The 22205-nt window shown below is 46.9% G+C and overlaps 1 protein-coding gene across 8 annotated transcripts in view; it reads left to right on the forward strand.

The window, feature by feature from the left end:
* Positions 1-21052: 21052 nt before the first annotated feature.
* LOC147120673 (myc box-dependent-interacting protein 1-like) overlaps positions 21053-22205 on the forward strand; it is a 185797-nt gene continuing 184644 nt past the window's right edge. For 4 of the 8 annotated variants that reach the window (XM_085986849.1, XM_085986850.1, XM_085986854.1 and 1 more), the window contains exon 1: positions 21053-21243. In XM_085986849.1, coding sequence (XP_085842975.1) covers positions 21163-21243 — 81 coding nt within the window. In that variant the 5' untranslated portion in view covers positions 21053-21162. The remainder of the gene's footprint in view (positions 21244-22205) is intronic. The other 4 variants (XM_085986853.1, XM_085986857.1, XM_085986851.1 and 1 more) reach the window with 2 other exon arrangements.

The following is a 22205-nucleotide window of genomic DNA, read 5'->3' on the forward strand; positions in this document are numbered from 1 at the left end:
ATGTGCCTTAATTTTGCACGCTAATCTCTTGTGTGGGACCTTATTGAAAGCCTTCTGAAAGTCCAAATACACCACATCCACTGGTTCTCCCTTATCTATTTTACCAGTTACATCCTCAAAAAATTCCAGTAGATTAGTCAAGCATGATTTACCTTTTGTAAATCCATGTTGACTTTGTCCGATCCTGTCACTGCTTTCTAAGTGCTCTGCTATTACATCTTTTGTAATAGACTCTAGCATTTTCCCCACTACCGATGTCAGGCTTACCGGTCTATAATTCCCCGCTTTTTCTCTACCACCTTTTTTGAATAGTGGGGTAACATTAGCTACCCTCCAATCCATGGGTACTGTTCCAGAGTCTATCGAGTTCTGGAAGATGACCAGTAATGCATCTACTATCTCTAGGGCCATTTCTTTAAGTACCCTGGGATGTAGACCATCAGGCCCTGGGGATTTATCGGCCTTCAGTCCCATCAATTTTCCTAACACCATTTTCCTACAAATACTGATTTCTTTCAGTTCCTCTCTTTCATCAGACCCTATGTTCCCCGGCATCTCTGGGAGGTTATTTGTGTCCTCCTTTGTGAAGACAGAACCAAAGTATGCATTTAGTTGGACTGCCATTTCCTTGTTTCCCATTATAAATTCCCCTGATTCTGACTGTAAGGGACCTACGCTTGACTTCACTAATCTTTTTCTCTTCACATATCTGTAAAAGCTTTTACAATCAGTTTTTATGTTCCTTGCTAGCTTACTCTCATATTCTATTTTCCCTTTCTTAATTAATCCCTTTGTCCTCCTTTGTTGACTCCTAAACTGCTGCCAAACCTCAGGATTATTGCTTTTTCTAGCCAATTTATATGTCCTCTCCTTGGATCTTATGCTATCCCTAATTTCCCTTGTTAGCCACGGTTGAGTCACTTTTTCATTTTATTTTTATGCCAAACAGGGATGAACAAATTCTGTAGTTCATCCATTCGGTCTTTGAATGTTTGCCATTGCCTATCCACCGTCAACCCTTTGAGCGCCATTCCCCACTCAATCCTACCCAACTCGCTCCTCAGACCATCGTAGTTTCCTTTATTTAAATTGAGGACCCTTGTCTCTGAGTCAACTACTTCATTTTCCATCTTAATGAAGAATTCGACCATATTATGATCGCTCTGACCCAAGGGGCCTCGTACAACAAGATTGCTAATTAATCCTCTCTCGTTACATAATACCCAGTCTAAGATGGCCTGATCTCTGGTTGGTTCCTCGACATATTGGTCCAGGAAACCATCCCGTAAACACTCCAGGAATTCCTCCTCCACAGTATTGTTACTAATTTGGTTGGCCCAATCTATATGTAGATTAAAGTCACCCATGATGACTGCTGTGCCCTTATTGCACGCTTCTTTAAGAGTGGGAAAATAGAGTATGAGAGTAAGCTTGCAGGGAACATAAAAACTGACTGTATAAGCTTCTATAGATATGTGAAGAGAAAAAGATTGGTGAAGTCAAGCGTAGGTCCCTTGCAGTCAGAATCAGGGGAATTTATAATGGGGAACAAAGACATGGCAGACCAATTAAATACATACTTTGGTCCTGTCTTCACAAAGGAGAACACAAATAACCTCCCAGAGATGTCGGGGAACATAGGGTCTAATGAGAAGGAAGAACTGAATGAAATCAGTATTTGTAGGGAAATGGTGTTAGGGAAATTGACAGGATTGAAGGCCGATAAATCCCCAGGGCCTGATAATCTACATCCTAGGGTACTTAAGGAAGTGGCCCTAGAAATAATAGATGCATTGCTGGCCATCTTCCAACATTCTATAGACTCTGGAACAGTTCCCATGGATTGGAGGGTAGCTAATGTAACCACACTATTCAAAAAAGGTGGTAGAGATAAAATGGAGAACTATAGACCGGTAAGCCTGACATCGGTAGTAGGGAAAATGCTAGAGTCCATTATAAAAGATGTAATAGCAGAGCACTTGGAAAACAGTGACAGGATCGGACAAAGTCAACATGGATTTACAAAAGGTAAATCATGCTTGACTAATCTACTGGAATTTCTTGAGGATGTAACTGGTAGAATAGATAAGGGAGAACCAGTGGATGTGGTGTATTTGGACTTTCAGAAGGCTTTCGATAACGTCCCGCATAAGAGATTAGCGTGTAAAGTTAAAAGCACATGGGATTGGGGGTAAGGTACTGACTTGGATAGAGAACTGGTTGGCAGACAGGAAGCAAAGAGATAGAATAAACGGGTCTTTTTCCAAGTGGCAGGCAGTGACTAGTGGGGTACCGCAGGGATCGATGCTAGGACCCCAGCTATTCACAATATATATTAATGATCCAGATGAAGGAACTAGATGTAATATCTCCAAGTTTGCAGATGACTCAAAAGCTGGGTGTGCTGTGAGGAGGATGCCGAGAAACTCCAGTAAGATTTGGACAGGTTGGGTGATTGGGCAGATGCATGACAGATGCAGTATAATGTGGATAAATGCGAGGTTATCCACTTTGGTGGCAAAAACAGGAAGGCAGATTATTATCTGAATGGCAATAGATTGGGAGAAAGGGAAGTGCAACGAGTCCTGGGTGTCCTTGTGCACCAGTCGCTGAAGGTAAGCATGCAAGTGCAGCAGGCGGTTAACAAGGCAAGTCGTATGTTGGCCTTCATAGCGAGAGGATTTGAGTACAGGAGCAAGGATGTCTTGCTGCAGTTGTACAGGGCCTTGGTGAGACCACACCTTGAGTATTGTGTGCAGTTTTGGTCGCCTTATCTGAGGAAGGATGTTCTTGCCATGGAGGGAGTGCAGCGAAGATTCACCAGGCTGATACCTGGGATGGCAGGAATGACGTATGAGGAGAGATTGGGTCGATTGGGCTTATATTTGCTGGAGTTTAGAAGATTGAGAGGGGATCTCATTGGAACCTATAACATTCTAACAGGACTAGACAGACTAGATGCAGGAAGGATGTTCCCAATGGTGGGGGAGTCCAGAACCAGGGGTCACAGTCTAAAGATAAGGGGTACGCCATTTAGGACAGAGATGAGGAGGAATTTCTTCACCCAGAGAGTGGTGAACCTGTGGAATTCTCTACCACAAAAGGCAGTTGAGGCCAACTCATTAAATATATTCAAGAAGGAGTTAGATATATTTCTTAAGGCTAAAGGGATCAAGGGATATGGGGAGAAAGCAGGGACAGGGTACTGAGTTTGGATGATCAGCCATGATCTCATTAAATGGCAGAACAGGCTCAAGGGACCGAATGGCCTACTCCTGCTCCTATCTTCTATATTTCTATGTTTCTATATGTCAATATTTTGTGGAAGAGCAGGGGGGAGTTATCCCTGGTGTCCTGGCCAATATTTATCCCTCAATCAACATCACTAAAAACAGATTATCTGGTCATTGTCACATTGCTGTTTGTGGGAGCTTGCTGTGCGCAAATTGGCTGCCGTGTTTCCTACATTACAGCAGTGACTACATTTCAAAAGTACTTCATTGGCTGTAATGCGCTTTGGGACGTCCTGAGGTCATGAAAGGCGCTATATAAATGCAAGTCTTTCTTTTCTTTCAGGCGATTTAGTGTGGCATATCTAGGAAAATCCCCGCACCTTCAGCCAACACACGCACAATAGACTGCTCAGATACGTGAACGAAACTGGACGCAAGGACTTTGAGAAAACAAAACTGAGAAGCTGGGAAATAGAAAATGAGGAAGCGAGTACGAGGCTTCACAGCAGATCCTTTCATATCCATTTCAACCTAATCAACCACACACTGGCAAAGAATGGTTAGCTAGCACTTTAGAGGTTCTGAGACTGAATAAATTAAATGGTGCAGAATCTTAAAATGGTTCATTCTACCTGCATTGAATGTATTATGCAAAGCAGCAGTTTAAATGCTCGGTCACGGTAACAAGATTTGAGATATTTCAATATATATTGAAAATCTGGATAATTTTAGGATAATTATTTCAAATATTCTCGTGAAATACAGTAATTTTTCACTATGTTATTGCTGAGTCCTTCGGCAGCGTACACTGGTGTGGCATTTTTCAAACTACTCAGAATATTTAGTGTCATTCCCATTTCTATCACACTGGTTTTTTTCTTGACTAATATTTAGAAATTATTATTTAAAATTTTCAAAGAAAGGGCAGGGGAATTGGGTCTGAGTGGCAAGCTCTTTCAGTGAGCTGGTACAGGTGCGATGGGCCGAATGGCCTCATCTAAGAACATAAGGAATAGGAGCAGGAGTAGGCCATTCGGCCCTTCGAGCCTGCTCCGCCATTCAATAAGATCATGGCTGATCTTCTACCTCAACTCCGCCTTCCCGCACTATCCCTTGATTCCCTTAATATCCAAAAATCTATCGATCTCTGTCTTGAATATACTCAACGACTGAGCCTCCACAGCCCTCTGGGGTAGAGAATTCCAAAGATTCACCACCCTCTGAGTGAAGACATTTCTCCTCATCTCAGTCCTAAATGGCCGACCCCTTATTCTGAGTCTGTGACCCCGTGTTCTAGACTCCCTAGCCAGGGGAAACATCCTCCCTGCATCTACCCTGTCAAGTCCTGTAAGAATTTTGTATGTTTCAATGAGATCACCTCTCATTCTTCTAATCTCTAGAGAATATAGGTCGAGACTACTCAATCTCTCCTCATAGGACAATCCGCCCATCCCTGGAACCAGCCTGGTGAACCTTCGTTGCACTCCCTCTATGGCAATTCTCTGATTCTGTTATGAAAGCTGTTCAGTTCATTGTTTCATAGAAGGGTCCTGGTTCAACATGCTGCGCACTCACATGCACACACTGGAGGGATATGGCTTCATGATCAAGATCCCTTACAGATTGAGAATCATAACACCCCAGCCACAGTCTGTTCGCCCTCCTGCCATCTGGGAGACGCTACAGATGCATTCGCACCCGTAGGACCAGATTTAGGAACAGCTTCTTTCCCAGGGCTGTCATCCTACTGAACTCCACAAATAAACTCTAAAGCCTGCACATCTGCCAATGCTCTTTCTTATGGTTATGGTTATGTTTATGTTAATGTATTACAAGCCAAATGTATGCTGAATGTTTAAATGTCTTAATCTAAATGTACACTCTCAGGAGCCGCAAGCCTACATTTTGTTGTACTGCACTTGTGCACTAACAATGACAATAAAAGTTGATTTGATTTGATTTGACTTAACTTAAGGGAAACTGTCCCTTAACTTTAGTGTCACCTGCTCTAAGGAATGTGGGTCAGAATTGGCACGATAAGAACGTAGGAACAGCCCCTCAAGCCAGTCAATTAGATCCTGGCTGATCTGTATCGTAACTCCATCTATCAGTCTTGGTTCCATATCTCTTAATACCCTTGACTAACAATAATCTAGCAATCTCAGTTTTGAAATTTTCAATTTATCCCTAGCCTCAAGAGCTTTTTGGTGGAGGGAGTTCCAAATTTCCACTACAACAACGTGCATTTATATAGCGTCTTTAACGTAGTAAAACATCCCAATGCACTTCACAGGAGCGATTAACAGACAATATTTGACACCGAGCCACATATGGAGATATTAGGGCTGGTGACCAAAAGCTTGGTCAAAGAGGTAGGTTTTAAGGATTGTCTTAAAGGAGGAGAGAGAGGTAGAGTCGCGGAGAGTTTTGGGGAGGGAATTCCAGAGCTTAGGGCCTCGGCAGCTAAAGGCACGACCACTAATAGTGGAGCGAATAAAATCAGAGATTCGCAAGAGGCCAGAATTTGAGGAGCGCAGAGATCTCAGGGGGTTGTATGGCCAGCGGAAATTGCAGAGATAGGGAAGAGCGAGACCAAGGAGAGATTTGAAAACAAGGATAAGAAATTTAAAATCGAGGCGTTGCCAGAACGGGCACCAATGTAGGTCAGCGAGCATAAGGGTGATGGGTGAACGGGAGTTGGTGCGAGTTAGGATACGGACAGCGGAGTTTTGGATGAGTTCAGGTTTATGGAGGGTGGAAGATTGGAGGCCGGCCAGAAGAGCGTTGGAATAGTCAAGTGTAAAGGCATGGATGAAGGTTTCAGCGGCAGATGAGCTGAGGTAGGGTCGGAGACGGGCGATGTTATGGGCATGGAAGTAGGCGGTTTTGGTTAGGAGCGGATATATGGTCGGAAGTTCATCTCAGGGTCAAGTAGGACGCCAAGGTTGCGAACGGTCTGGTATATAAGAACATAAGAGAGCATTGAATGAGAAGATATTCAGCGGAGTTATCAGTCAAACTGTGCATAGTCCATTTTATCTTGGACACCCTCCCCCTCAACCACCCCCCCCACCGCCCCCGCTCCTAACAGCAAATAAATCTCCTACTTTGTTGGTGGGGGATATTGCTTTAATTTATAAATGATTGGGAACACATAGCACGGTGAGGAAGTGCATAAGAATCCCGCATCGTGGGGAAGTAGGGTGCAATTTTGCGCCCACAGTCTTACGTGTGCTGCCTTTCCAATCTTGACCCAGCCAAGCAGAGGTTGAACATCACCCTGGCTCCACACTTCTTCAGCGTCTTCTAGTGGCCAGCTTTCAGGACGGCACCAACAGATGCCTAGAAGCAGGGTGCCTTGGTGGCGAGGGATTCTGAATGTTGGGGGAACAGGGGTCCTGAAAGCCTATGGTTCTGCTCCAGCGCCATTATAATGGCCAAGCGGGACCTCCGTTACATTACTGACTAATAATATGCCTGCCCCCCCACCCCCCGTCTAAAGTTCGATTGAATATGTGAGTGTGCAGGGAGCAGAAGCCATAAAATATCGGAATGAGGGTTATTTAGATTGATTCTAGTTTTCAAATTTGGCTCAGAACTCTGGGCCACTAGCCTAATGTGAATTGTATGGACATCTCAGGACAGCACAATGTATGCCTCCTGCTGCCACTATAACACTGCTAATCAATGCTCTCTACAAGTAAGGTTGCCAATTCTAGTTGGCTGTATTCCTGCAGGTTTCATCACATGAGCTCCCACCTTGAACCGCCCCGCCCCCCCACACTCCCGCCATTGGTCCATCCTCCAGACTCAACGCCTTCCCACGGCCAATTGGAAATGGAACAGACTCTTGGCTCCCCAATTGGACTGACCTTGATTGTCAGTCAAACAGCTATCTTTCCTCCCCTCTCCGATATTTTTATAACTAACAAATAAGAACATAGAATAAGAAATAAGAGCAGGAGTAGGCCATACGGCCCCTTGAGCCTGCTCCACCATTCAATAAGATAATTGCTGATCTTCAACCTCAACTCCACTTTCCCACCTGATCCCCATATCCCCTGATTCCCTGAGAGTCCAAAAATCTATCGATCTCAGCCTTGAATATACTCAACGACTCAGCATTCACAGCCCTCTGGGGCAGAGAACTCCAAAGATTCACAACCCTCTGAGTGAATAAATTCCTCCTCATCTCGGTCTTAAATGGCCGACCCCTTATCCTGAGACTGTGCCCCCTAGTTCTAAAGACTCCAGCCAGGGGAAACAACCTCTCAGCATCTACCCTGTCAATCCCCTTCAGAATCTTATATGTTTCAATGAGATCACCTCTCATTCTTCGAAACTCCAGAGATTATAAGCCCATTCTACACAATCTCTCATCATAGGACAGCCCTCTCATCCCAGGAATCAATCTAGTGAACCTTCATTGCACTGCCTCCAAGGCAAGTATATCCTTCCTTAGATAAGGAGACCAAAACTGTGCACAGTTCTCCAGGTGTGGTCTCACCAAGGCCCTGTACAATTGTAGCAAGACTTCCTTACTCTTTATACTCCAACCCCCTTGCAGTAAAGGCCAACATGCCATTTGCCATCCCTATTGTTTGTGTTCAAAGGAAATGAAGATAAACCCACAATTTTGATGAGTGCCCCAATGATTTTTCTCTTGGGTTTTGTTCGCGGCAGTGACCTGGAGATTAATCTTCAATTCCTGGTGACTCCAGGCCAATCCCGGAGGGTTGGCAACCCTATGTACAAACAGTGCATCCCTTTTTAATTGAGTATCTTCTGTTGATCGCGAGGGGAAGAATTTATTCCAAATTTACCAAGAACACAGCACAAACTAGAATTATTAAAAACACACAGACATAAAATTAGACAGCACATACAATTAGAAGAAACAGATGGCAGGAAATAATTTCAAGGTTGACATGAATCTTGTCATTCATGTGGAAAGACTTATGAAATGATACCGGGCGGCCTGCTGGTGGCGCTGTCCAGGGAGAGTATAAATACTCGGGCACGGGCCCAGCTTGCTCAGGACATTCTTTAACAGGAACTAGTGAAGGACACAACTAGATCTCTATGTTGTAAAACAGTTGATTAAAGCCTTGTTTAGTACTCAGACCAAGTGCCTAGTAGTTTCCTCACGTCAAAGCCTACAATCTAATCTGCTGGGCTGCTCTTGCAGCTTCTGGCGTTATCTGCGTCTTTTTGTTTGTGGTGTTTGAGTTTAATAGAATCAAATCATCTCACCAAAGTCTTTTGTGTCACCAATTCATAATCCCTTTTGCTTACGTTACCGGCTGTGGCTCAGTGGGCACCACCCTCGCCTCTGAGTCAGAAGATTATGGGATCAAAGTCTCATTCCAGGGGCATGAGCACATAATCTAGGCCGACACTCCCAGTGCAGTGCTGAGAGAGAGCAGCACTGTCGGGAGGTGCCGTCTTTCGGATGAGACGTTAAACTGAGGCCCCGTCTGCCCCTCTCAGGTGGATGTAAAATCTCCCACTGCACTGTTTCGAAGAAGAGCAGGGGGAAGTTCTCCCCAGTATCCCGGCCAATCCCTCAACCAACATCACTAAAAAACATATTGCCCAGAAATTCGGGTCTCCACGGGTGAGTACGCATGGGGTACTCGCCCGTAAGCCCAATGGAAGTGCCGGTTTCCTGTATGCACGGGAAACCGGCACTTCCGTTACCCTGAAAGAAGGGGTTAAGAGGTGGAACGCGTGCGCGGGAGAGGCAGCGCGTGCACATCGAACTTAGGTTTTTTTTGCAGGTTATCCCGGGAGGGTAAGTCTCCAGAAGTTAGACATGTAAAAAGCAGTCGCAAGGACTGCTTTTTACAAGGTAAGTGGTGAATTAATTAAAATTAAAACATTTTTTCCACAGGTTTATTATTTTTAAATACTTTAAAGAAAGGTAAGTTTATTTTTAGCCCCATTAGAAAATAAAATTATTTTTTTCAAAAATTTAAATTATTGTTTAAAATAGTTATTTCATGTAATTTATAGTTTATTTTAAAAATGTGATTTAAAAAAAAAAATTATTTGAAGATTTAGTGATGTTTGGGGCTTATAGTATTTATAGGTTTGACAGCTCTTCCTGTCAAACTTATGAATGGAGCATTCCCTGCTACCATTGGCTCTCCATGGCCCACGTGATCCCAGGGGATGCTTCGAACTAACTGCGCCCCTGGGATACGCAAGCACTGCGCGCCGGCAGTTGGAGGAGGCCCAGGATCGGAATCCCACGCGGGCCCACAGCTCAACGGCCGGCGCGCTAAGTAAGTGCAGGTCGGAGGCTTGCACCCGCGGGAAGCCCCCGACCCGAATTTCTGGGCCAAATTATGTGGTCATTATCACTTTGCTGTTTGTGGGACAAATTGGCCGCCTCGCTTCCCACATTATAACACAGACTATGCTTCAAAAGTAATTCATTGGCTGTAAAGCGCATTGGGACGTCCTGAGGTCGTGAAAGGCGCCGTATACAGATGGGAAAAGACAATTCGGACGATCAGGTCTGTTCTGTTGAGAAGCAGTGCAGCTCCCCCCGCCTTCCCAAACCCATTATGATCTGTTGATTCAGAATACTGAAATCATACTGCTTCCAGTGGGGGAAGGGTCGATCGCCAGAGGATGCAGGTCTAATGTGATTGGCAAAAGGACCAGAGACGAGGTGAGGAAGCTTTTTTTTTAACGTAGCGAGTTGTTGTGATTTGGGACCTGCTGCCTGAAAGGGCGACGGAAGCGGATTGAATAGTAACTTTCAAAAGGGGATTTGAAAAAAAAATACTTGAAGTGAAAAAAATGGAAAGGGAAAGAGCAGAGGCATGGGATTAATTGGGTAGCTCTACCAAAGTGCTGGCACAGGCACGATGGACCGAATGGCCTCCTTCTGTGCTGCATCATCCTATGATTCTATGATATGGAGGCCCATCGCTGGCAGTAATGAAGAACAATGGCTGCAATCATGCGGAAGATCTCTCTTTTGCCCTCTTTCATGTGCGGAAGGTTTCAGTGGAGTCTGTACATAAATAAACAGAAATGTTCCCTGTGTGACACAGGCCTTTCACCACAGTGAACGCAGTTATTGCCAGTTGATAGAGCTAGAAAGAGATGAGTGAATAGTGGCTCATGCGAGAGAGTTGCGGCTCATGCAAGCGGCAGATCGCATCGTTGAGCCTAATCCGAACCAGCACTTGAGCTGGGAGAGGACTGGGCAATGTAGCAGCTGAAATAAGAACAGGAAATGCTGGAATTACTCAGCAGGTCAGGCAGCATCTGTGGAGAGAGAAACAGAGTTAACGTTTCAGCTCGATGACCTTTCGTCAGAACTGGAAAAAGTTAGAGATGGAACAGGTTTTTAAGCAAGTACGGGGGCAGGGAAAGGGAGGAGGGGAGGGAAGAACACAAGGGATGGTCTGTGATAGGGTGGAAGGCAGGAGAGATTAAATGGCAAAAGGGATGATGGTGCCAGGCAAAAGGAGATGGTAACAGGACAAGTAAAGAAACAAAAGATGGGTCTAGAAGAGGCGTAAATGGGAATGGCAGAATCATCAACAGCTGCCGTCCGAAAAAATAGGGTCAGAGGTTATGGTCTGAAATTGTTGAACTCGATGTTGAGTCCAGAAGGCTGTAAAGTGCCTAGTAGAAGGAAGCATGAATCACAGCTGAGCTTGCCGACTGTTTTCAAGCTCTCCCTTGTAAACGTTCAGTCGAGGAGTGAGGGTCTTCTGCAATAATCTTTCGAAGTCAATGCCCACACTGGAAATGGAAGGCAGACTCTTGCACAGTGGTGGTGCTGGACACCAACACTCTGAAGAGTTCTTCCTTGTCGTAGCAGGTGATGCCTTAGCTACCGTGCCTTCCTGTATGGTCAGTTCCTTAAACTCAGACAAACTACCAGGGAAGGCCTCTGAAAGAAGGAAAAAAGAACAATTTGCATTTATATTAAAGAAAGAAAGACATTCATTTAAATAGCGCCTTTCACGACCAATGGACGTCCCAAAGTGCTTTACAGTCAATAAAGTACTATTTGAAGTGTAGTCACTGTTGTAATGTAGGAAACGTGGCGGCCAATTTGCACACAGCAAGCTCCCACAAACAGCACTGTGATAATGACCAGATAATCTGTTTTTGTTATGTTGGTTGAGGTATAAATATTGGCTGGGACACTGGGGAGAAATCCCCCCTGCTCTTCTTCGAAATAGTGGCCATGGGTTCTATTCACGGCCACCTGAGAGAGCAGACGGGGGCCTCGGTTTAACGTCTCATCCGAAAGATGGCACCTCTGACAGTGCAGCACTCCCTTGGCACTGCACTGGGAGTGTCAGCCTAGATGATGTGCTCAAGTCTCCTGGAGTGGGAACTTGAACCCACGCCCTGCTGACATCCGAGGTGAGAGTGTTACCCACTGAGACCACAGCTGACACAGCTGACATATAGCGCCTTTCACGTCCTCTGGTTGTCCTAAATACGTTGCAACCCATTCATTATTTTTGAAATAGTTATTGTTGTTTTTGTAGGCAAACACGGCAGACAATTTGCACAAAGCAAGATACAACTGATTACAACAACAACAACAACAACATGCATTTATATTGTAATTTTCAATTGACCCAGCCTCAACAGCTTTTTGGGGGAGAGAGTTCCAGGTTTCCAATACGACAACAACAACTTACATTTATATAGGGCCTTTAACATATTAAAAACATTCCAAGGTGCTTCACAGGAGCGTTCTCGAACTAAATCCTACACCGATCCACGTAACATAGAAACATATAAACATAGGAGCAGGAGTAGGCCATTCGGCCCCTCGAGCCTGCTCCGCCATTTAATGAGATCATGGCTGATCATCCAAATTCAGTACCCTGTCCCTGCTTTCTCCCCATATTCCTTGATCCCTTTAGCCTTAAGAAATATATCTAACTCCTTCTTGAATATATTTAATAAGTTGGCCTCAACTGCCTTGTGTGGTAGAGAATTCCACAGGTTCACCGCTCTCTGGGTGAAGAAATTCCTCCTCATCTCAGTCCTAAATGGCTTACTCCTTATCCTTAGACTGTGACCCCTGGTTCTGGACTCCCCCGCCATCGGAAACATCCTTCCTGCATCTAGTCTGTCCAGACCTGACAGAATTTTATAGGTTTCGATGAGATCCCCTCTCAATCTTCTAAACTCCAGTGAGTATAAGCCCAATCGACACAATCTCTCCTCATACGTCATTCCTGCCATCCCAGGTATCAGCCTGGTGAATCTTCGCTGTACTCCCTCCATGGCAAGAACATAAGGAGAAATTAGGACCATAACCAAAAGCTTGATCGAAAGGGATAGGTTTTGAGGAGTGTCTTAAAGGAGGAGAGAGAGGTAGAGAGGTGGAGAGGTTTAGGTAGGGAATTCTAGAGCTTAGAGCCCAGGCAGCTGTGAGATGAATGAGAGGTTCATTTACTTAGTGGTGGCTGAGGGAGAACTCCTTCCCGTTGTTTGAAAAAAGTGCCGTGGGATGTGTTGCATCCACCTGAACAGGCAGATTGGGCCTCGGTTTGATGTTCCTTTCGATAGACAGCAGCTGTGGCAAAGCAGACCTCCCTCAGTTCCAGACTGAAGTTTCAGCCTAGATTATGTACTCAAGCCCTAGAAGGGTTCAAGCCACTCCAGGACCTTCTAACTCAAGAGGTGAGCGTGCGACCAATTGAGTCAAAATGACAGCTTGGTTAAGAAATGGTCCAGTCAGTCTGTTTCTAGGTCATCGGTTCATCAAAACTGATTTTATGCTTTTTAGGAAAAAGACAAAAGAAAGACTTGCATTTATATAGAACCTTTCATGACCCCAGGCCATCCCAAAGCGCTTTACAGCCAATGAAGTACTTTTGCAACATCGTCACTGTTGTAATGTAGGAAACACAGCAGCCAATTTGCACACAACAAGCTCCCACAAACACTAATGTGATAATGACCAGGTAATCTGTTTTTAAATGATAAATATTGGCCAGGACACCTCGAAGAACACCACTGCAAAATAGTGCGATGGGGGTCATTTACAGCCACCTGAGAAAGCAGCTGGGGCCTCGGTTTAACGTCTCATCTGACAGTGCAGCGTTCTCTAAGTCTCTGGAATTGGGCTTGAAACCCACGCTGCTCTGATTCATCGGTGAGCGAGCTACTCACTGAGCCACAGTTGATGTATACCATTGGAATGAGTGATAGCACCCATGTCTCCACATGGGCACAGTTAATCTCACTAGCACACTGGGGGTACTCGGCACTGACTGAATCATTTGTAACCTGCATTCCTTGACAAATGAGTTAACACCCCAGTTTTCTCAACATGAGGTGCGATCAAAAATCTTGGATGGAATTATGACACAAAACTGATGGCTTCTATCAATTTCATAGCCAAAGGCAGAGCAGAATCACAGAAATGCCACAGTGCAGATAGAGGCCATTTCGGCCCATCGAGCCTGCACCGACACATATCCCACCCGATCCCCGTAACAACACATATCCCACCCTATCCCCGTAACCCCACGTATTTAATCCCCCTAACACTAAGGGTCAATTTATCATAGCCAAGCAACCTAACCCGCACATCTTTGGACTGTGGGAGGAAACCGGAGCACCCGGAGGAAACCCACGCAAACACGGGGAGAATGTGCAAACTCCACACAGACAGTCACCCGAGGCCGGATTCGAACCCGGGTCCCTGGCGCTGTGAGGCAACAGTGCTAACCACTATGCCAGTTGGAGTCAATGAGGACAGCTCCCAGTTAGGAAGCACTTCTTCATGTAAAGGGTAATAGAAATCTGGAACTCTCTCTCACAAAAAACTGTTGCGGATCGGTCATTTGTAAAGTTCAAAACTGATATTTATAATTTTTTTGTTAGGCAAGGGTACTAAGGGATATGGAACCAAGGCGGGTAAATGGAGTTAAGATACAGATCAACCATGACCTAATTGAATGGCAGAACAGGCTCCAGGGGCCTCCTGTTCCTAAGTTCCTAATTAGACCTACATTGGTTCCCGGTCTCGATTTTAAAATTCTCATCCTTGTTTTCAAATCTCCCCACGGCCTCGCCCCTCCCTACCTCTGTAACTTCCTCCAGCCCTACAACCCTCCGAGATCACTGCGCTCCTCTAATTCTGGCCTCTTGCGCATCCCCAATTTTCATCGCTCCACCATTGGCGGCCGTGCTGTCAGCGGCCTAGGTCCTAAGCTCTGGAATTTCTTCCCTAAACCTCCCCGTCTCTCTACCTCTCCCTCTTTCTTTAAGAATCTGCTTAAAACCTGCTTCTTTGACCAAGCTTTTGGTCACCCTGCTTAATATCTCCTTATGTGGCCAAGGCTACTAAGCTCTGGAATTCCCTCCCTAAATCTCTCCGCCTCTCTACCTCTCTTTGCTCCTTTAAGACGCTCCTTAAAACCTACCTCTTGTCATCTTTCCTAATATCTCCTTATGTAGCTCGGAGTCAAATTTTGCTTGATAACACTCCTGCTTTTTTGATTGATGCTCTGCACTGATCAAACATGTTGAGTGTTTAGTCTTCTAAAATCCTTTCATCTCTTTTGGCTTCACCTTTAGTTATTTGAATGCCGTTACATAGAATTATATAGCGTCTGCAACACAGAAACAGGCCATTCGGCCCAACTGGCCTGTGCACCACTGGAGCCTCCTCCTAGACTTCTTCATCTAACCCTATCAGCATAACCTTCTATTCCTTTTCCATCAAGTGCTTATCTCGCTTCCCCTTAAATGCTATACCATTCACCTCAACTGCTCCTTGTGGTAGCGAGTTCTACATTCTAACCACTCTCTCTGCAAATAAATTTCTCTTGAATTCCCTATTGGATTTATTAGTGACTATCTTATATTCATGTCCCCTAGTTTTGATCTCCCTCACAACATAAGAACATAAGAAATAGGAGCAGGAGTCGGCCATTCGGCCCTTCGAGCCTGCTCTGCCATTCAACGAGATCATGGCTGATCTTCTGCCTCAACTCCATTCACCGGCCCTATCGCCACATCCCTTGGTGCCCTTACTGGTCAGAAATCTATCAACTTCTGTTTTGAATATGCCCAATGACTGAGCCTCCACAGCCCTCTGGGGTACAGAATTCCAAAGATTCACCACCCTCTGTGAGAAGAAATTCCTTCTTATCTCAGTCCTGAGTGGCCTACCCTTCATCCTGAGGCTTTGGCCCCTGGTTCTAGATTCTCCAGCCAAGGGAAACATTCTCCCAGCATCAATCCTATCAAGCCCTGTAATAATTTTGTATGCTTCAATGAGATCCCCTCTCATTCTTCTGAATTCAAGAGAATACAGGCCTAGTTTACTCAATCTCTTCTCATACGACAGTCTCGCCATCCCAGGAATCAATCTTGTGAACCTTTGTTGCACTCCCTCTGTCATGAATCTATTTCATGACTCAGGAAATAACACTGGGCGGCCAGCTGGTGGCGCCGTCCAAGGAGTATAAGTACTCGGGTGTGGGCCCAGCTTGTTCAGGACGTTTTTGTAACCAGGAACGAGTGATGTAACTAGAAACTCATGGTTGTGAAACAGTTGATGAAAGCCTTGTTTTATACTCAAACCAAGTGCTCAGTAGTCTTGTAACATCACCCTCTATGGCAAGTATATCCTTCCTTAGATAAGGAGACCAAAACTGTACACAGTACTCCAGGTGTGGTCTCACCAAGGCGCTGTATAATTGGAGTAAGACTTCTTTACAAGTGGAAACATTTTCTCTTCGTCTATCCTATCGAACCCTTTCATTAACTTAAAGACCTCTATCTGGTCACCCCTCAGCCATCTCTATTCTGGAGAAAAGAGCCCCAGCCGGTTCAGTCTTTCCTGATAGTTATAGCCTCTCAGTTCTGGTATGACATTTGTGAATCTTTTTCATGGCGTACTTTGGGTTCAAGCTGCTGGGTTTCCTACTTTGCAACAGTAACTACACTTGAAAAGCACTGCATTGGCTGTAAAGTGCTTTGGGCCATCCTGAGGTCATGAAAGGTGCTATATAAATGCAAGACTTTCTTTCTTTCACCTCCACAGGGCAACATTCCAGCAGGTCTAAATGAAGTCAAAGAAAGGGGGCTTGAGCACACATCTGAACAGTACAGTCCTAACGGTGCAGGTGAGCTGCAGGCTTCCTTGCAGCAGGTGGCACTTATTGCATCGGCTTGTTCCGCTGACCTAGGACTTGTGTGCCCAGCCCGTCAGTCATTGCCAGCTAGGGGCAGTCTATCACCCCAGTGGGCACTGTCTGCCTCTGATGCAGGCTGACCTGCCTAGCATGTCTCCATTGCTCCTCCTCCTCTTCTTCCTCCAAAAAGAAAAGAGTATAGAAAGAGTTATTCCCATTGTAAATCCCCAATATCTTTGCTGCACCAAAAAAATGGCTCTAAGTGTAGGGCTTTTAAAAGATCCTTCAGAAACAGCACCCATTAGTGGTCCTAGACAGGCGTTTTATATAGCCAGGCAGACAACAGAAGCGGGCTAATTTTGATATAATTAACTGCATTGGGTAGCTGCTTTGGGCACCAGTACAAAACCTGACTGGGAAATTGTATGTGAATCTGCCAATATGGACTAATGCCCACTTATTTGATCACTTACATCCACTTTACAATTGGGCGTAACCGATTGGAAACTTTGGGGTCAATTTTCATTGACCCGTGAAGTCGGGATTGGAGGCGTGTGGGGGGTTAAAGTCCCGAATTCGGGGTCCCGACACCATCCCGACACCATCCCGCCCCCCAACCCGCCTCCATGTAAGTTTCAAAGGAGGCGGGTACCCGCCCCGCACTGGGACCCGCCTACCCGAGGCGGGAAGGGATTATTGCCAGTTAACTGCCTGTTAACAGGTAGTTAACAGGCAGTTTTTAGCCTAATCCCTATTTTAAAGCTTGAAGTGTGGGATTCCCGACAGCTCCAAACCACGCCAAGTTGGAGGAGTCAAGCCGTCAGGTTGAAGGGCTTGGAGGGTGATATACCTATCAATTCATTCCATGAAAAGCGACGAGTTAAGATTGTAACTATAGGTTTTTATTGGCTAAATAACAGAGCCCACCCTCGTGGGTGATCGGTTCCAACAAGGAGGAATACCAGCCAGTCGATCACCTTTATACCTGGGCAAGCAGGCGGAGCCATGGGCGGAGTCAGCTGAGGTCAGCCCAGGTATAACAGCATGGCAAGAGGTAACCTTGTGTAGTGATACAACAGTGTAAACAGTGATAACCATAGTGTAACGATATAAACAGTGATAACCATAGTGTAACGATAGTGAACGATAACAGTGGTTTACCACAGAGGGGTCGAGATGTCCAGTGTTCAGGTGAGTGATGGGTGCATGAGTGCAAAGGTAAGTGTGTTTGGTGTGTCTAAAGTGTGTAAAGAAGTTTACATTACCTGTACTTACCTTTACAGCCTTCCTTCCTCTAGGTTTTGGGAGTCCATCATTCAGCTGGCACAGAAAGCAGAATGGCTGCATTCTGTCAAAAGTGACAGCCTGCAGCTTTCTGTGCCGGTGAGATTTCTAACTGAGTCTGTGTAGAAGGACTCAGGTTAGAAGTAAGACTGTCAGTGTTTGACAGCTTCAAACAGCTGTGAAACGCTGACATTTCATCTGTCAAAACGTCTTGACAGATGAAATTTCAGTCTGTGACGTCACCTGTTGCTGGGTGGCCATTAATTGGCCTGCTGAGCCCACTGGGCGGGCTCAACAAGGTCAATCAAGTCAAAATCATGTGGATTGGCTGCATCTCGATGGAGGCGGGACTACAACCGAAAGCTGTAGTCCCGCCCCCTTCCCAACTTCTGAATGAAAATCACCCCCTTTATCTTACTATGTACATCTATCATCATTCCATTTGTGGAGTTGGTGAAACTCATCAAGGAGAAGGCCTTTCAGGGTTTCACTGATCCTTTATAGGAAAGGGAACTTAAATGTATATACTGCGGTAGATTTTCCTATCGATTCCTATTATTTCCAGTTCCCAACTCCAATCAATTCCCATTTTATTTACAGCAGCCCCTTTAAGCAATATTTCTGGTTCCTTTAGCAAAATACTGCGGGTGCTGGAAACCCGAAATAAGAGCAGAACAGACTCAATATCGAGTTCAACAATTTCAGATCATAACCTCGGCCCCTATCATATTTTTATATATTTTTTATCCACACTTTTGGTTTGTGCCTTTTCCTTTTTTTCTCTCTCCCACATGGCAGCTGTCTCTTATTCTGCCAGCGCATTTCACACTTCATCTAAAGCCATCCTTTGCCTCTTTACTGGTCCTATTACCATCTCGTCTCGTCTTGAATACCTCTTAATGTCTCTTCACCTCTCCCAGACCTTCCCTTTTGTTCTTTCATCCCCTCCCGCATTTCCCAGCCCCCAAACTTGCTTTTTAATCTGTTTCATTTCCTGATTTTTTTCTCAGTTCTGACGGAAGGTCCCAGACCTGAAACGTTGACTCTGTTTCTCTCTCCACGGATGTTGTCTGGCCTGCTGCGTTTTTCCAGCGCTTTCTGTTGTTATTTCTGGTTTCTTTGATGGTTTTGTCAAATCACTGTGTGGAGTGATTCCTTAAAAGAAAGAATTGCATTTATACAGCGCCTTTCACGACCACCGGACATCTCACAGCGCTTTACAGCCAATGAAGTACTTTTTCGGAATGTAGTCACTGTTGTAATGTGGGAAACGCAGCAGCCAATTTGCACACAGCAAGCTCCCACAAACAGCAATGTGATAATGACCAGATAATTTGTTTTTGTCATATTGATTGAGGGAGAAATATTGGCCATGACACTGGGGATAACTCCCCTGCTCTTCTTCAAAATAGTGCCATGGGATCTTTTACGTCCATCTGAGAGAGCAGACGGGGCTTCGGTTTAATGTCAGATCTGAAAGACGGCACCTCCAACAGTGCAGCGCTCCCTTAGTACTGCACTGGAGTGTCAGCCTAGATTTAAGTGCTCAAGTCCCTGGAGTGGGACCTGAACCCACAACCTTCTAACTCAGAGGCAAGTGTGCTACCCACTGAGCCACGGCTGACATGTGGTGCTTAATGTTCTCATTAAGAGACCCTTTGTCTCTCCCTTGTGTAAACAAGTCCCTTTAAGTGATGTACAGGATACCATCAACCCACTGCCTCCCCCCCCGTGTGGAATGATCTTTTAAGAGATGCTCTACATTTCCATGGTCCTACTGTCTCTGGCCCATTTAGAATACCCTGCTCCAGTTTCCTATTGTCCACGTGTAGTGTGGTCCCTTTAAGTGTTCCTCCAGGATCCCAATGTCCGTCTCCCTATGTAGTGTGAGGGTTCCCATTGGCACTCCCCCTGTGGTGTGGTCCCTTTAAACAATGCTGCATTCCCAATGTCCCTCCCCTGTCTGACATGGTCCCATTAAACACAGCTCCAGGTTCCCAATGTCGCTCCCCTGTGCGGTGCGGTCCCTTTAAATCCAGCTCCAGGTTCCCAATGTCCCTCCCCCGTGCGGTGCGGTCCCTTTAAACACAGCTCCAGGTTCCCAATGTCCCTCCCCCCCCGGTGCGGTCCCTTTAAACACAGCTCCAGGTTCCCAATGTCCCTCCCACGTACGGTCCCGTTAAACACAGCTCCAGGTTCCCAATGTCCCTCCCCCCCCCCCCAGTGCGGTCCCTTTAAACACAGCTCCAGGTTCCCAATGCCTCTCCCCCATGCGGTGCGGCCCCTTTAAACACAGCTCCAGGTTCCCAATGTCCCTCCCCCTGTGCGGTGTGGTCCCTTTAAACACAGCTCCAGGTTCCCAATGTCCCTCCCCCGTGCGGTGCGGCCCCTTTAAACACAACTCCAGGTTCCCAATGTCCCTCCCCCGTGCGGTGTGGTCCCTTTAAACACAGCTCCAGGTTCCCAATGTTCCTCCCCCGTGCGGTGCGGCCCCTTTAAACACAGCTCCAGGTTCCCAATGTCCCTCCCCCGTGCGGTGCGGCCCCTTTAAACACAGCTTCAGGTTCCCAATGCCCCTCCCCCGTGCGGTGTGGTCCCTTTAAACACAGCTCCAGGTTCCCAATGTTCCTCCCCCATGCGGTGCGGCCCCTTTAAACACAGCTCCAGGTTCCCAGTGTCCCTCCCCCGTGCGGTCCCTTTAAACACAGCTCCAGGTTCCCAGTGTCCCTCCCCCCGTGCGGTCCCTTTAAACACAGCTCCAGGTTCCCAATGTCCCTCCCCCCGTGCGATGTGGTCCCTTTAAACACAGCTCCAGGTTCCCAATGTCCCTCCCCCCGTGCGATGTGGTCCCTTTAAACACAGCTCCAGGTTCCCAATGTCCCTCCCCCGTGCGGTGTGGTCCCTTTAAACACAGCTCCAGGTTCCCAATGTCCCTCCCCCCGTGCGGTGCGGTCCCTTTAAACACAGCTCCAGGTTCCCAATGTCCCTCCCCCCATGCGGTGCGGTCCCTTTAAACACAGCTCCAGGTTCCCAATGTCCCTCCCCCGTGCGGTGTGGTCCCTTTAAACCCAGCTCCAGTTTCCCAATGTCCCTCCCCCGTGCGGTGCGGTCCCTTTAAACACAGCTCCAGGTTCCCAATGTCCCTCCCCCGTGCGGTCCCTTTAAACACAGCTCCAGGTTCCCAATGTCCCTCCCCCGTGCGGTGTGGTCCCTTTAAACCCAGCTCCAGGTTCCCAATGTCCCTCCCCCGTGCGGTGTGGTCCCTTTAAACCCAGCTCCAGTTTCCCAATGTCCCTCCCCCCGTGCGGTGTGGTCCCTTTAAACACAGCTCCAGGTTCCCAATGTCCCTCCCCCGTGCGGTGTGGTCCCTTTAAACCCAGTTCCAGGTTCCCAATATCCCTCTCCCGTGCGGTGTGGTCCCTTTAAACCCAGCTCCAGGTTCCCATCCTTCTGTTGTCTGCTCTCGCTCCGCCCCCGCCGGTAAACAGGAAGGCAAGATGGCTGAAGCGGGGAAGGGAGTGAGTGCCGGTATCATCGCCAAAAACGTTCAGAAAAAGATTAACCGGGCGCAGGAGAAGGTGAGAGAGAGAGAGAGAAAGAAAGAGGGGTGTGGGGCTGGTGGAGGGTTCCCCCCCGAGTGTCGGGGCACTGAGGGCTGCCTCTGCCCCGCTGCCTGTTTCTGCTTAATGCGGATCAATGCAGAGAGTGAGTGAGTGAGAGGCAGGGAGCCCGGCAGGGATTGCGAGGACACGGGGCGGGGGGGATCCGGGCACAAGGCTGCAGCCGCCGGAGGGAGAGGGGGTAGAGAGACTGGGGCTCACTGCACTGGGCACCGCACTGGAGCCGCTGGTTTCAGCGTCTCGCTGTTTCCTGTCAACCGAGTGCAGCCGGGCGGGCGAGAGATTCAGTGGATCCATGAATGGCCCCGCTCCCCAATCTCTGACGCTGCAACATTGTGGGATTCGGCGGGGGGGGGGGGAATGCAACATTGTGGGATTCGGGGGAAATGCAACATTGTGGAATTCGGGGGGGAAATGGAACATTGTGGAATTCGGGGGGGAAATGCAACATTCTGGGATTGGGGGGAAATGCAACATTGTGGAATTCGGGGGGGGGGGGAAATGCAACATTGTGGAATTTGGGGGAATGCAACATTCTCTAGCAACAACAACTTGTACTTATACAGCGCCTGTAATGCAGTAAAACGTCCCAAGGCGCTGCACAGGAGCGATTTATAAGACAAAAAATGTTTTGACACCGAGCCACATAAGGAGAAATTAGGGCCAGTGATCAAAAACTTGGTCAAAGAGGTCGGTTTTTAACCAGCCTCTTAGAGGAGGAAGGAGAGATGGAGAGGTTTAGGCAGGGAATTCTGGCACTGGGTGGGGGGGCCTTGGCAGCTGAAGGCACAGTCTCCGCCCTTGCCTCAGCTCATCCGCTGCTGAAACCCTCATCCGTGCCTTTGTTACCTCTAGACTTGACTATTCCAACGCACTCCTGGCTGGCCTCCAGTACTGTACCCTATGTGGTCTGAAGCTCA

This window comes from Somniosus microcephalus, chromosome 4 (genome assembly GCF_052327205.1).
Source record: "Somniosus microcephalus isolate GS21.2 chromosome 4, FLI_Smic_1.0, whole genome shotgun sequence".
NCBI lineage: Eukaryota > Metazoa > Chordata > Chondrichthyes > Squaliformes > Somniosidae > Somniosus > Somniosus microcephalus.